Below are 15,457 nucleotides of genomic sequence, written 5' to 3'. Positions count from 1 at the left end.
CGAACTCAAAGTAAAGGAGGGAAGAGATAGACCCAGTCACTTGTTGAACACACAGGATTTGTTGGACCAGTTCCAGTTGCTGTGACAACTATACGTCTGGTTAGGGAGGCTGAGATTCAACTCAGAAGACCGCGTCTTCACCTTATTCCCCTTGAGCTAAGGACACACAGTCCTTGCCCAATCACTCTGGTAAGTCTTCAAGGTAGACTTCCGAACCTTCACAGACTTCGTTCACCGGCAATCCACAATGACTCTTGGATGCTCAGAACGCGACGCCTAACCGACTGGAGGATACACAGTCCTCAAGTGTAATAAGTCTTCAGGTCACATAGACAGAAAGACTTCAGTGGCGCCTAACACTCTTTGGCTCTGGGTGTTTGGGCTTTGTCCTCGCAAGGATTTCTCTCTCAAAGGCTTCGAGGTGGGTTGCTCTCAAAACGACAAAAGCCGTAAACTAACTCTGAGTAGCCACCAATTTATGGTGTAGGGGGTGGGCTATTTATAGCCACAAGGCAACCCGACCTAATATGTCCGAAATGACCCTGGGTCACTAAGAAACTGACACGTGTTCCAACGGTCAGATTTCAAACACACACGACAACTTTACTTGGGCTACAAGCAAAGCTGACTCATCCAGCTCTGGATAAGATTTGCTCTCATTGTCTTCGCTCGAAGACATAGGATTTGGGTTGAGCATGACTTCAGTCACTCTGACTTTGTTCACTTGGACCCCACTTAACAGTACGGTGGTTCCTATGACTCAACAAAGAAGAAAAGGAAACAACGAAACAACTCAGTCTTCGCGCTCCATAGTCTTCACTCAATGTCTTCTCATGTCATAGACTTCAGTGTGAATATCTTCACACACCACCATTGTCTTCAATGTCTTCATACATTTTTAGGGGTCATCTCCGGTAGGTAAACCGAATCAATGAGGGACACTTCCTGCGTTATCCTGCAATTCTCACAAACGCATTAGTCCCTCAACCAACTTTGTCATCAATACTCCAAAACCAACTAGGGATGGCACTAGATGCACTTACAACACCTATCATAGTAAAGACTGGTGGACGGATTGAACACCAAAGTAGCTTGCTCGAACGGTTGGCGTGAGGAGCACAACCCCACCTTGTTGCTCTTCTCTTGTTGAGAGTAGGGTGAAGAACCTCTCTGAAAGTGCAACTATCCCTGGGTAGTTTTGGTCATTCCTAACAACATATATCTCATTGAGCTAATGCTATTTCAAGATAAATATTTCAGGAAAGCTTAATGTTTGGCATGGCATGGATGAGAAACGTGGACCCCTCAAAATGCTAAGGACAAAAGGATTGACTCAAGCTCAAAGCACAAGACTCTTCATTTTACTTTTAGTGATCCAAGATCATATTGAGTCCATAGGAAAACCAATACTATTAAGAGGGGGTGAGGTGTTGCTTAATGGCTTGCTTGCTTGAAGTGCTTAGTGATATGCTCCAAAGCCCTCAACTACTTTCTCACATTCACATATGTCCCAAATCAAAAGTCAAACTCGGCCCCACTGAAACTTTTTATACGGCACCACCGAGTTCAATTGACATAGCCACTGCCAGAAACCCTAGTCTTTTCGGTCTCACCGATAGGGATCTCGAGTCTCACCGAGATGGGATTGTAATCTCTCTGTTTCCATTCGTAAAGTTTGGTCAAACCGAGATGAGCGACCGGTCCCACTGAGATTGCAATGCAAACTCTCTGTTTCCCTTTCGTAACATTTCGGTCCAATCGAGATGAGCAAATTGGTCCCACCGAGTTTGCCTGACCAACTCTCTGGTTAGCTTATTACCAAAATCGGTCTCACCGAGTTTGTGTAATCGGTCTCACCGAGATTACGATATGCCCTAACCCTAATGATATCGGTCCCACCGAGTTGACATGTCGATCCCACTGAAATACCTAACGGTCACATTATGAACTAAATCGGTCTGACCGAGTTTTACGATTCGAGCCCACCGAGTTTGGTAAATTATGTGTAATGATTAGATTTTGTGTGGAGGCTATATATACCCCTCCACCCACTCTTCATTCATGGAGAGAGCCATCAGAACATGCATACACTTCCAACATACATTTTCTGAGAGAGAACCACGTACACTTGTGTTGAGGTCAAGATATTCCATTCCTACCACATAAATCTTGATCTCTAGCCTTTCCGAAGTTGCTTTCCACTCAAATCTTCTTTCAACCAAATCCATATCCTGTGAGAGAGAGTTGAGTGTTGGGGAGACTATCATTTGAAGCACAAGAGCAATGAGTTCATTATCAACACACCATCTATTACCTTTCGGAGAGTGGTGTCTCCTAGATTGGTTAGGTGTCACTTGGGAGCCTCCGTCAAGATTGTGGAGTTGAACCAAGGAGTTTGTAAGGGCAAGGAGATCACCTACTTCGTGAAGATCTACCCTAATGAGGCAAGTCCTTCATGAGCGACGGCCATGGTGGGATAGACAAGGTTGCTTCTTCGTGGACCCTTCGTGGGTGGAGCCCTCCGTGGACTCGCGCAGCCGTTACCCGTCGTGGGTTGAAGTCTCCATCAACGTGGATGTACGATAGCACCACCTATCAGAACCACAACAAAAATATCCGTGTCTCCAATTACGTTTGCACTCTCCAAACTCTTCCCTTTACTTTCTTGCAACTTACATGCTTTACTTTCTGCTACTTATATACTCATTGCATGTTTGCTTGAATTGTGTTAAGATTGCTTGACATGTGCTAAGTTGTTAAAATCTGTCAAGAACTAAAATTGGGAAAATGCTAGATTTTTATTTGGTCAAGTAGTCTAATCACACACCCCCCTCTAGACATACTTTCAATCCTACACTCTCCCACCCCTTCACCCCCACACTGAGCGTAATAGTCTTGACCACACCCATCGCTCCCTCACTATGAGTTAAATTTGTAGCACACATGCCTAATGTGTAATCTGGGACGGGCCTCATTTTGTAGCCCAAAAGGTAGTTCGGTCCGAGCTCGGGCTTCTCATTTTTAGAATTTCAAGGCTTGAAAAAAAAGGATAATTCATGCTTCGGTCTGTATTTTGAAGGTTCAACTTATCAAAGCCCGGTCCGACACATGCTCAGGTTTCAGCCGTCAATCTGATTCCGCAAAGTCTCACACACCCTGCTGTAGGCTGTAGCTCCCCCAAATCTCATCCACCGGCCCTAATGGCGCTCCCAGATGAACTCCTGGAGGAGATCTTCCTCCGCCTCGCCGCGGCCGCCGACCTCACGCGAGCCTCAGCGGCGTGCGTCTCCTTCCGCCGCGTCATCACCGGTCACCCCTTCCTCCGCCGGTTCCGCACCCTCCACGCGCCGCCCCTCCTGGGCATCCTCTGCGGCGGCCTCATCCCCGCCCAGCCGCCCCACCCTTCCGCCGCAGCGGCAGCCGCCTTTGCCGACGCCGACTTGTCGTGCTCCTTTCTTCCCCCATCCCGCGACGGCCGCGCCTGGCGCCACCGCGACGGCCGCGACGGCCGCGCCCTTTTCTCCCCCGCCCTCGAGGGGATCGGCGGCGACTACAACCCCAGCCACCTGGCCACGGAGTTCGCCGTATGCGACCCCCTGCACCGTCGCTACCTCCTGCTGCCGGCCCTCCCGGACCTTCTGGTCGGTCAAGTCCATAGGCCGGACATCGTGGAGTGCGAGCCCTTCCTCGCTCCTCCTGGCCCTGACGACGTTGGGGCTGACTGGTCGTCATTCAGAGTCATGTACTTGGTGCGGTGCACAACCAAGCTCGTCCTCTTCGTCTTCTCTACCTGCGCCGGACAATGGCTCGCTAATCCTGTTACAGTTGACGTGTTTCGATGCGGGGCGGCGATGCACCGCTTCTATGCCCATGGATGCTTCTGTTGGGAGGTTTTTCGGTCTGACAAGTTGCTCGTGCTCGATGCGCGCAGGATAGAGTTCTCCACTATTGACCTCCCGACTCCACCTGGCCCTGATGTGCGAAAGATGGCCATTGTAGAGGCAGGAGGAGGAAGGCTTGGGATGCTTACTATCTCTAAGCATCCTGAACCTGGTGCAGATCCTGGTGCAGATCATCTCCTGTATGCCGTACAGTCTAAGGATGCGAATGCCACAAACCAGTGGCAGTCCAAGTCAGTAATTTCTTTGCCGGAAAATTATCGCTATGGCATCATGGGTGTAGCTGGTGGATACTTACTCCTAACTGGGTATCCACAAGACAATAGGCCAATAAGCTATTTTTCACTGAATCTCCAGACTTTCCAGCTTGAGTGGTTTTGTCAGACTGGTGATAAAGTCATCTTTGGTGACCTGTATGCCGATCTCCCACCGTCCTTGTCCCCACCAACTCTTTGAACTGGTAAGCTTGCCCTCAGTTTTTAATTACTTTGCTTGCATATGGCATTGCAATTGCAATCTGATGCAAGTGTTAGTTATATGGTATTGTGTACATTATCATTCTCTACTTTGGAAACAGTCCTGAACTAGCGCTGATGTGGCCAAGTTACTTCCCATCCTTTATAATATTCATTCATATTGCTAGTTGGTGTTTAGGTACTATTCTAATGGTTAGTGCATCTGGGCAATTCGAAATCTGTGAATTTTAGGGTAAGCAAAAAGTATCTGTTTCTCATCTTGTGAATATGACTGTCCTCATTTTAAGTGTCATACCGAAATAGTAATCAGCATTGCAGTATGGACAAGTCAAGCTGGATTTGACATGTATTTGCTACTTTCCCGCGAGTCTTTTTTCTTGTACATTTGAAACTACATATTTTCCCCTTTTTTTAGCTACGTATTGAACCGTTTGCTTTAGCTAGTTCCTTCTCCCCTCAGCATGCTCACATTCTTCTTGTCCATTGATTGCTTTAGTTAGCTACTTTGTGGTGGGATCTATTCATTAGATTGCATAAAGCACTAGTGTTAATAATATTAGTAGCAGCAAGCACCATTATTTATCAAAACAATGGTTCTTTGCACTATTTTTAATTTTGTTGGGCTGTGTAGTGTGCATCATGTCAAATGAATTCTTGCTTTTGGCTGGTGAGACTCACAGTCAGCTTAGGGTGCATTAGATAGCATGCTAAATTTGGGTTTTGCCAGCTGGCATCATCACCAAGTTATCAAGTCTTGTGGCATGTTTGGTGGAATAGCTCCAATTTGTGCAGTAAGTTGACCATAGTGGTTGAATGTTTTATCTTTTGTGTTTTTATCTCACAATGCGTTTGCGATTAGAAACTTCGGGTCATACTATTGTTCCTGATTTTGCTAAATGAGACCACCCGAAAAATCCTGTTTTGCCATCACCCTTTTTATAATGACCCACTCTGTAATTATGCTTGAATTTGCAACTGACATGTTGTAATTGATGCTGTCTTTCCATGTGGCAAACACAGTAGCCAAACCACTCTCTTACATCGACTTAGGCATGGACAACTGAGACATACACTAGATCAGACTCGTATGTCCACATCAGCCTAATGGGAACCATGAAAACTGTTGTGGAGTTCAGTCGACTGCTATGTCCACATAGACGGCAAGGTGCTAGTTTCGCTAAAATAAAAACAAGACCAAAGGCACTAGAGCCTCTGATTTTTCCTTAAAGAGAGAAGTTGGGTTGGAACCTAGGTGGTTGGTGGCACAACTAACTGTGCCCAGCAATGCGACGCCCTAGTGATTCCGTAATTTCACTAAAATTTGCAGAGCGCTTGGTGCTCCTGTGACAATAGGGTGTGATATTAGTGTCACATTCTCAGTGCCAGTTTATGTAATGACAGTTCCCTCTATCCTAGTGGCAGCGTATGACACCTGGGTTGTACTGATAAATCAAACATATCAAATGCCGTGGTAATGTTTATGCCCAGTAGTATCTCTGGTCTTGAACTGCAAATATTCATGTCTAATCTAGATAACTTCAGAAACATGTTTGTGTAGTTTGGCAAATAAGAGTTGACTTTGAGCATTTCAATCAGATTGGGCGGCCATCTTTTTCAGCATAATGACTTTTAGTGACTCTCCAGAAGTAGATGTTTGCATTTCATACATTCATGAAAATAATTGCATTACGGTGAGTTAAAATGCTAATTCCCATCTAGTATTTCTGTGCAATACATTTTCTTTATTTTTATATAAGAAAAGAGAGGCTTGCAGGCACATGCTTTCTTCCTCAGTTTGTTACAGTTCAACATTTCCTTTTGAGTTGTCTTATTTAAGAACCCTTTCCCTCTATAACCAGGACCTCTCCAGAGAATACGCTGATGGCAAGGACTCGCAAGCGTGACTAATGGCATGTCAAGGAGAATAAATGTAAGAACTTCTGAAAGAGTGGAAGTGGTTTGCACTCGACAATAACTTGCAGCTAAGAAGAACAAGGCACCAAGCAGTTGATGACCGGCGCATCCACCCCTTTTTCTTGTTAAAATTCTCATGTCGTTTCTGCTTTTTGTTACAATGCTTTTATGCCTGGCAAGAGACTAGACTAGCTTATTATGTATCCACGGCCTGATTTGCTCCCCCTACGGTCCAGCTTTAGTAGCCGCTTTGTTTGAACTGAGTAGTGGTAAGTAAGCTTTGCGGCTTCAGCAACCCTGGAAATAGATTGCTTTTGGTGGTGTATGATTCTAGTATCAGTATGTATGTATGGCATACCCAAACTCACCTGTGTTTAACTTCTGCTGATGCTCATCTTCCTAGAAACACATGGGGGTGGCAATTTTCCTATAAACACATGATGCTCATCTTCCTAGAAACACATGACATACAGTTTACGCTGCGAGGGGGTGGCAATTTCTTTAGAAACACATGGCAACTTCTTCCTAGAGAATGCATCTACATCTACACTACTATTGAACAACCAAACAAGAACTTTCTTATGTGCACCCCGCAATTAGTCTCACGACACCGCACGAACCAATCAGCACCGCACGATTAGGCTCACAAATCTTAATCTGATAGTCATCATTTATCTAATAGCAAAATGGTGTGGACCTAGCAATTTTACCGTACTCCACGACGGAGGAAATTTCACATTCGGCGTACGCAAACGCATCCCCGTAATCACGCTGAGGCACAAAAAAACGAAATCACCCACCCTCAGATAATCATGCAGCCATCTCCTCTAATCGCTCACCCTCAGATAAACTTCAAAAAGAAAATCACTATCCCCGGAACCCCGCGGTCCCTCCCTGCCGCCGCCGTGCCACCCAGGGTGCAGGAGCCGCTGCGCCCCCGGCCTCGTGCCACCCTCGGCATGCCGCGCCGCTGCCTCACGAGGAAGCAGGAGCCGCCGTGACCTCGGCATCCTGTCGTGCCGTCCGCAATACGTCGTGCGCCGCCGAGGGAGCAGGACCCACCGCCGCCCTTCCCCGCGTCCTCTGCCTCCTTCACTCTGTCGCTGCGAGCTGCCTCACCGGCCAGATCCACTCAATCTGGACAAGCCACTACCACATCTCTTAGGGAATGTTCTCCAGTCAGCCACCTCACTCGCCTTTGATTCCCTGCAATCGAGACCCCAAGACACTGGTATCTCTGTCCCCATAAGTTGATCCTCCCACTTCTTCCCCCTGATAGATTAATTTACTGTCTTGTCAATTCGGTTCTCTATTTTGAGCATATGTGACATGTTATGCAGGGCATTCAGTTTTGATTTTTATTTGCAAGGATCCAGATTTTGATTGTAGTTTGTGGGGTAAAATTCTTGCTGTGAAGAACTGATATTCTTGTGTGGGGGATTCAGTTCTTGGCTTGCAAGGACTTAGAGTTTATGTACTGCTGCTCCTAGAGAGGGTGCATCAAGCATTGGAATGATGCATGTAGAAACCTTGACAATTTCTTCTGTACTTATTATTTTCTCTGAGATAGGACGTTGAATCTACATATGTCTATGACATTGTTTTCTTAGATAAAGGAAAGTATAGTATGCTAAAGAGGATGACATATTTGAATATAAATGTGACCTTAATTTTTTTTTAGATTATAACCTCTCATCAGTTGATTGAATTACAGGGTGCAGGAGGGCATGTCTATGGGCATGACAATAGTTGAAAAAGGAAGATTCAGGGGTTGAGCATTAGCTATGCTGCAATCAAGTTCATGCTCCTCTAGCGTTGGCTTCTAGATACCAAGTGAAGCACGCTCAAGATTAGATAGTGATTTGTATGGTATCTCATATTTTCGTCAGGAAATACGCTATTGTTACCACAACAGCGCCAATATCAAGGTGATGCACCTGATGTCTCAAATGCTTCTATATGTCCAGTATGTATCAGACAAAACTCTACCAAGATGAAGGCATTGCATTTACGAGCACTATGTCCAATGCATATATGTGTAAAATTGAACCGATTGTGATCAGTATAGATTGGTGAATTGTTTTGTGGCACCACAAGATTATAATTGTCATCGGTTTACCTGTTAAGATCGATGTTGATTCATGAATCCGGCGTTATTCTCATGCATGTATGAACTTGTTCATGTCATATTACTTATCGCTCAAACAAATGTATCAAGCAAGATCGGAGGGAGTACAATATGATACTTTTTCCCATGTTTATTTTTGGAAACGTTTGTGGTTCATCATGTAAGAACGATGAACAATCATATTATTATTTAACTTTTTTTCATTGTTTTAAATGACATTGCTTGTGCCTTGCGACCGTGTATGACCCTTAAATAATTATATCTCTGATAAAGTTTACCTTGGCGCTCATTTAGCATGTTCCTATTTATATATGTACCTTTTCGTTTGTACAATGCTTAATCGTATCATAAGTCCTATGAAAGTTTGCATTAGATAACAGAAATATTGTGAATATTTGATTCCATTTTTACTATACGCACAATAAATAACCCATATGTTCTCTATGGAAAAGTTCACCCCGTTAATTGCCTTCGATGTGTGAAATTTGCTAATTATGAATAGGGAAATTCCGCTTACTAGTTTAGAAAAAAAGGAACATCGTTTGATCTCGATCAATCAAATGGATGTGAGGGCGTTCGCTGGGAGTTCCTTCCCAGCTAATGTTCGCCCATTAGCATTACCTTTATTTCTTTCCTTCAATTTTTTTTAAAAAGGGATTTGTTAATATCGCGGAGATACCAATTATACTCAGCCTCTGCACCAACAAGAAGACACAAAGACATCTAGGATGCACACAACCCGAAAAGAAAAGAAAAAAGAAAAAAATGACATCGCCAAAGTGATCAACCCCTCTCAGCACCATCACACAACCACCATCAAAGACAGCACCCGGAAAACATAAAAGGCCTCCAAAAGCGACGCATTCAAAGGAAACAAGCACGAGCGCCTTCGTCGTCCGATCTAAGATCATAGGTTTTCACCCGCGAAAGCAAAAACATGCCTCTCACGGAAGAAAAAAAAAGTGTTTTTTTTTTGTTTCCGAGGCACGACCGTGCCTCTTGCGAAAGAAAAATCGTGCCTCTCACGAAAAAGGCGTTTTTTTCACGCAATTTTTTTTTTTGCCGATTTTTTTGTCGAAAAGCTAAGAAACATAGGTAGAAAACCGAAAAGTAAAAAAACCATCTAAAAAGCCAAAAAAACACGTGCGGCAATATAAAAAAATATGAAGGAAGCGCCCAGCGCATGAGTGACACGTGACATGTGACATGTGACAGCTCTTAGTAGACCCTCAAATGATTGTTGGAAGGCCCTCGAAAAAACGCTCATCAATTGCTCTCCGATTCACTTTTATACATAGCTGGCCATATGGTCCGGCATGCGGCTAAATAGGCCATTGCCTAGCATGGGGCCGTGCTCAGGCGCATGTTCGAGCCCCGCGTGCCGGCACGACTTGACCCATTTATTATTTTTTCTTAATTTTTTGAGGTTTTATTATTTTTTCTTAAATGGTTCTGATATACTGTATTAATCCAATAACAACTTAAAAAGCTCCAAAACAACCCAAATTGATCCAGTAGCACGGACACCGGTGCACACGTGCCGGCCCTCTTATACACGGGCCGGCCCGTTTAAGGGTGGTCCGTGTCGTGCCTGGTTAGGTCCCCGTTTGTGTTTTAAGTAGTGGCAGATTCCCGTGCTCCGCCGGCCTAATGGCGCTCCCAGGTGAACTCCTCGAGGAGATCTTCGTCCGCCTCCCCACGGCCGCCGACCTCGCGCGCGCCTCCACGGCCTGCGTCTCCTTCCGCCGTGTCATCGCCGGCCACGCCTTCCTCCGCCGATTCCGCGTCCTACACCCGCCGCCTCTCCTCGGCATCCTCTGCTGGGATCTCACCCCGGCCCAGCCGCCCCACCCTTCCGCCGCCGCAGCGGCCACCTTGGCCGGCGCAGACTTCTCGTGCTCCTTCCTCCCTCCGTCCCGCGACCGCTGGTGCCTCCGCGACGTCCGTGATGGCCGCGCCCTTTTCTCCCCCGCCCTCGAGGGGACCAGCCGTTTTCCCGACTACCACTACAACCCAAGCGATCTGGTTACGGAGTTCGCCGTCTGCGACCCGCTGCACCGGCGCCACCTGCTTCTTCCCGCCGTCCCCGACCATCTCGCCGGTCAAGTCCATCCGCCGGACATCTTGAAATGCGAGCCCTTCCTTGCTCCTCCTGGCGACGATGAGAAGCCATCGTTCAGGGACTTCAGAGTAATGTGCTTAGTGTGGTGCAAGACCAAGCTCGTCCTCCTCGTCTTCTCTTCCTGCGCCGGACAATGGCTCGCCGATCCTATTACTTTTGAAGTGCTTCGATGCGCAGCGCCGCACCGCTACTACGCCCATGGATGCTTCTGTTGGCAGGTTTATAAAGCCAACAAATTGATCGTGCTGGACGCACGCAGGATGGAGTTCTCTGCCCTCAACCTTCCGTCTCCACCTGGCCGCTATGGGCAGCAGGTGGCCATTGTGGAGGCAGGAGAAGGAAGGCTTGGGATGCTTACTATCTGTGATAAAATTCAAAGTGATGCATATCATCTCTTTTATGCTGTACAGTCTACGGATGGGAATGGCGCAAACCAGTGGCAATCCAAGTCCCTGATCTCTTTGCCAGAAAATTATGACTATTGCATCATGGGTGTAGCAGGTGGATACTTACTCCTATGTGGGTATCCGGAAGACAATAGGCCAAAAGTAGTCTATTTCTCACTGAATCTCCAGACTTTCCAGGTTGAGTTGTTCTGTCAGACTGATGATTATGTCCTGATTGGTGACCTGTATGCCGACCTCCCACCGTCCTTTTCACCGCCAACTCTTTGAAGTGGTAAGCCTGCCCTCCATCCTCAATTACTCACTTTGCTTGCATATAAGGCATTGCAATTGCAATATGATGCAAGTGTTAGTTATATGGTAGTGTGTACATTATCATTCTCTACTTTGGCAAGCGGTCCTGATTTAATGCTCTGATGTGGCCAAGTTACTTTGCACCCTTTGTAATACTCAGTCATATTGATTGTCAGTGTTTAAATGACATTCTAATGGTATATGTTTCTCATCTTGTGAATACTATACAGAAATAGTAATCAGCATCACAGCATGCATACGTTAATTAAGGTGGATTTGACATGTATTGCCTACTTTCTCTCGAGTCTTTTTTTCTTGTACATGTATTGCCTACTCTCCCTTAAGTTAAGCTGTATTTGACATGTATTTTCCCCATTTTTATCGATCTATGTATTGAACCGTTTATTTCTTCTGGTTCCTTCTCCTCAGCATGCTTACATTCTTCTCCTTGTCCATTGATTGCTTTAGTTAGTTACTATCTGGTGGGATCCATTCATCAGATTGTATAGAGTACCAAGTGTTAGAACATTAGTAGCAGCAATCACCACTATTTATGAGAAAAAAAATGTAACTCTGCACCATTTTTGAATTTTGTTGGGCTGTGCTAGTGTGCGTAATGTCTAATGAATTCTGGATTTTGGCTGGTGAGACTCACAGTATTGCAACGTTAAAAAAAAGAGGCTCACAGTATAGCTGACGATGCATGAGGCAGCATGTTAAATTTGTGTTTTGTCGGTTGGCAATGTCATCCAAGTGATCATGTCTGGGGCCATTTTAGGTGGAGTAACTATGATTCGTGTAGTAAATTGACCATAGTAGTTCGGAGTATAAATTTATGCGTGTTTATATAACAGTGCATTTGCGTTGGAGGCTTCGGGTCATTCTATTGCTCCTGATGTTGCTAAATTTGACACCCAAAAAATGCTGAGACATACAGTTCAACAGAAACGTATGTCTAGCCTAATGGGAAACATGAAAACTATTGTGGACTGCACTCAACTACGATGTCCAAATAGATGGCAAAGAGATAGTTCGCTAAAATAAAAACAAAACCAAAGGCACTAGAGCATCTGATTTTCCGATGAAAGAGATGAGTAGGGTTGGAACCTGGGTGGTTGGTGGCACAAGCAACTGTACCAAGCAACGCAACACCCTAGTAATTCCCTAATTTCTCTAAAATGGACCGGTCTAGCGAGGGGCCGGCTGCTCGCTACACTTTGCGAGCGGCCGGCCTAAAATTGCAAGTTTTGGTTTCCTGATAATTTATAAATAGCAATTACCTAGTGTGTGTGTTTTTTTTGTCAGTTAATGGATGTTTTTGTTAGCATTAAATGTGTACAACAAATGTGTACAAACTAGTCTGTAAAACACATTTATTTTCACCTCTTAAATCTTTAAAAAGTCATATCTTTTAAATCACGCATTGGAATTTAGATCCGTTTCACCTTTGGATTCATCGCGACGAGATCTTCGAAACTAGATCTCGCATGGGTACGTTTCGACGAATTTTTTTTGATGCCAACTTTGGTGCTATATGGTGCAACTAAAGTACTGCATTGTGTAACTAGACTATATTGCCGCGCCAACTGAGTATATGTGTGTGTAACTAGTCCTGCCAACTAAATATCAATGCGTGTGCAACTAGTGCCCTGCCAACTAAACAATAATGTGTGTGCAACTAGTCTTCCTGTCAATTAAACATCAATGTGTATGCAACTAGACTATGTTACAAGCCAACTAAACATCAATGTGTGTGCAACTAGACTACATTACAAGCTATGACAATTCATATGCGACTATCGGACCAGATTGTGCAACTCTGTGGCCATGCATGTGCCAACTAGGACTACTATGTGTGCAACTACAACTACTGTGGATGTAGCTCCAACTACAACTACTGTGGATGTAACTATGTGTGCAACCATACAGTACTAAAGTTGCACAATATAGCGTCAAAGTTGGCATATAAAAAAAATCATCAAAACATACCCATGGGGAATCTAGTTTTAAAGATCTCGTCGCAAAGAATTCAACAGTGAAAACGAATCTGAATTTCGACGCGCAGTTTGAAAGATATGGCTTTTTAAAAATTTGGAAAACCAAAATAATTGTACGTGAAGCCGATTCTTTCAAATCGGACTAACCAGTGTAAACACATTAAATAGTAATAACGACATGCACTAGCAGACAAAAAACAACTCATGGCTTTTTAAATTTTGGGCTCTAAAATTTGTGCTTCAGCGCTTGGTGCTCCTGTGACTATAATGTGAAAACTTGGTTTCACATTCCCAGTGCCTGCTTATGTAATGATGGCTTCTATCTTATGGTTCTTATGCATCTACCAGTCTATCACTCTGATTAAATAATGGTAGGCTTCTACCTAGTGGCAGCTTATAACGTCTTGGTTGTCTTAATAAATCTACATATTATCTCTGTTGGCTTGCATAACATGCAAATGGATAGGTCAATACTAAATTGTTGTGATAACACACATGGATCCAGATGCCGTGCTGATGTTTATGCCCAGCAATATAACTTCAGAAACATGTTTGTGTAGTTTGCAAGCAAGAGTTGGCTTTATCTCTGATGGCTTGCATAACATGCAAATGGATAGGTCAATACTAAATTGTTGTGATAACACACATCGATCCAGATGCCGTGCTGATGTATATAAAACCCAACAATATAACTTCAGAAACATGTTTGTAGTTTGCAAGCAAGAGTTGGCTTTATGAGCATTCAATCAAGCTGGATACGCTTTAGCATAATGACTATTAGTGACACTCCAAATGTAGATGTTGGTATTGCATACATTTGTACATGAAAAACTTTGTATTGTGGCGAGTTGGAATCCTCGTTGCTACTTAGTATTTCTTTCTTTTCATAAAACAGAGAGGCTTGGGGACACATGCTTTCTGTTCTTCAGTTTGTTTCAGCTTGATACTTTCTTTTGAGTTGTCTTATCTAAATAGTAAGCCCCCTTTCCCTCTATAACCAGGACCTCTCTAGAGAAATATGCTGATAATAAGGACTCACAAGCATGACTGGTGTGATGTTAAGGAGAATAAATGCAAGATCGTTTGAAAGGGCAAATGTGGTTTGCATTTGACAACAATTTGCAGCTGAGAAAATATGGTTCCTCTTTGACCTACTAAAGAGCAAGAAGAATATAGTGGATGTCCGTCATATCCACCTTTTTCCTGTTGAACATTTCATTTCGATCTGCTAGTTGTGCAGTGTTTTTATGTCTGGCAAGAGAATGGACTAGCTTATTATGTATCAACCGCCTGATTGACTCAATTGTAGTGTCCAACTTAAGTAGTAACCCAAAGCCTGTTTGTGCTGAACATATGATGGCATGCTCATCTCATGCAAAAATGCATTTGTAAGATGTTTGTATAAGTTCACGGAGAATGCTTATATTACTTTTACTGGAAAACTGATGTTCAAATCCAATCCATCCTCTCCTAGTATTGAACACCAATACTACAAATCTTCGTCGGTTTTCCACATCCATTTGAATGGTTAAAATTTTGGAACTAATGATAGCAAATCAGTTGTTTGTTTGTTCAAAGGGAAAAAGGTTACATGTCGAATGGTCAGTCTGCAGGCCGGAGAGGATTGAGCCGACACATGTAGTCACACCATGTTCTTCCAACACCGTTCTTCAGGTAGTTGAACAATCAAAAGCCAACAACAAAGCATTTATGGCAAACAACTCAGTAAACAAACAACAACACATAAACATGGCATGATGCACAAGTATGATGCATGTCAAGATTAAATGTTGTCACTCATGGCAAGAGATGATGCATAAAAAAATCCCACATCAAAGCAAGTTTAAATGAGGCCGGAACAATACAACACAATTTCGGAAAGTCCTCATATGAAAATTTCGAAATTGGTACTGTTCTGAATAAAACATAATGTTCAAAGTTGCTAAACAGCACTTTAACATGCACCATGACGATCTACATATTTTTCTAGTCAAATTACATATCTAGATCATTTAATTTGGAGCTACGGTCTAGAAAATATGAGCAACACAAGTAAACATGGCAACAATGCAAAAAACATGCAAACATCAACCACGTTCACTCAAATCAAGGATGCAACATGACAATATGAACCTGCACACAATTCTAAGCAAGTTTCATATGGAACATGATCAAAATGGAGCAACGGTTCAACAATTACAATCAACACAAGTTTCAACCACA

General features: G+C 43.9%; 1 protein-coding gene and 1 pseudogene across 1 annotated transcript; both read left to right on the top strand.

Annotated features, from left to right (window-relative positions):
* The first annotated feature begins 3,117 nt into the window (after nt 1-3,117).
* Nucleotides 3,118-6,916, top strand: LOC123088206 (uncharacterized). Its single transcript, XM_044510398.1, has 3 exons — nt 3,118-4,132; nt 4,257-4,359; nt 6,235-6,916. The coding sequence occupies exons 1-3, from the start codon at nt 3,201-3,203 to the stop codon at nt 6,277-6,279; spliced, it is 1,080 nt and encodes a 359-aa protein (XP_044366333.1). The 5' UTR covers nt 3,118-3,200; the 3' UTR covers nt 6,280-6,916.
* A 3,151-nt stretch (nt 6,917-10,067) lies between these two features.
* Nucleotides 10,068-14,556, top strand: LOC123084305 (uncharacterized; annotated as a pseudogene).
* The last annotated feature ends 901 nt before the right edge of the window (nt 14,557-15,457 follow it).

The sequence above is a fragment of the Triticum aestivum genome, chromosome 4A, assembly GCF_018294505.1.
Source record: "Triticum aestivum cultivar Chinese Spring chromosome 4A, IWGSC CS RefSeq v2.1, whole genome shotgun sequence".
Taxonomy (NCBI): Eukaryota; Viridiplantae; Streptophyta; class Magnoliopsida; order Poales; family Poaceae; genus Triticum; species Triticum aestivum.
This window is presented reverse-complemented; position numbering and strand designations above follow the sequence as displayed.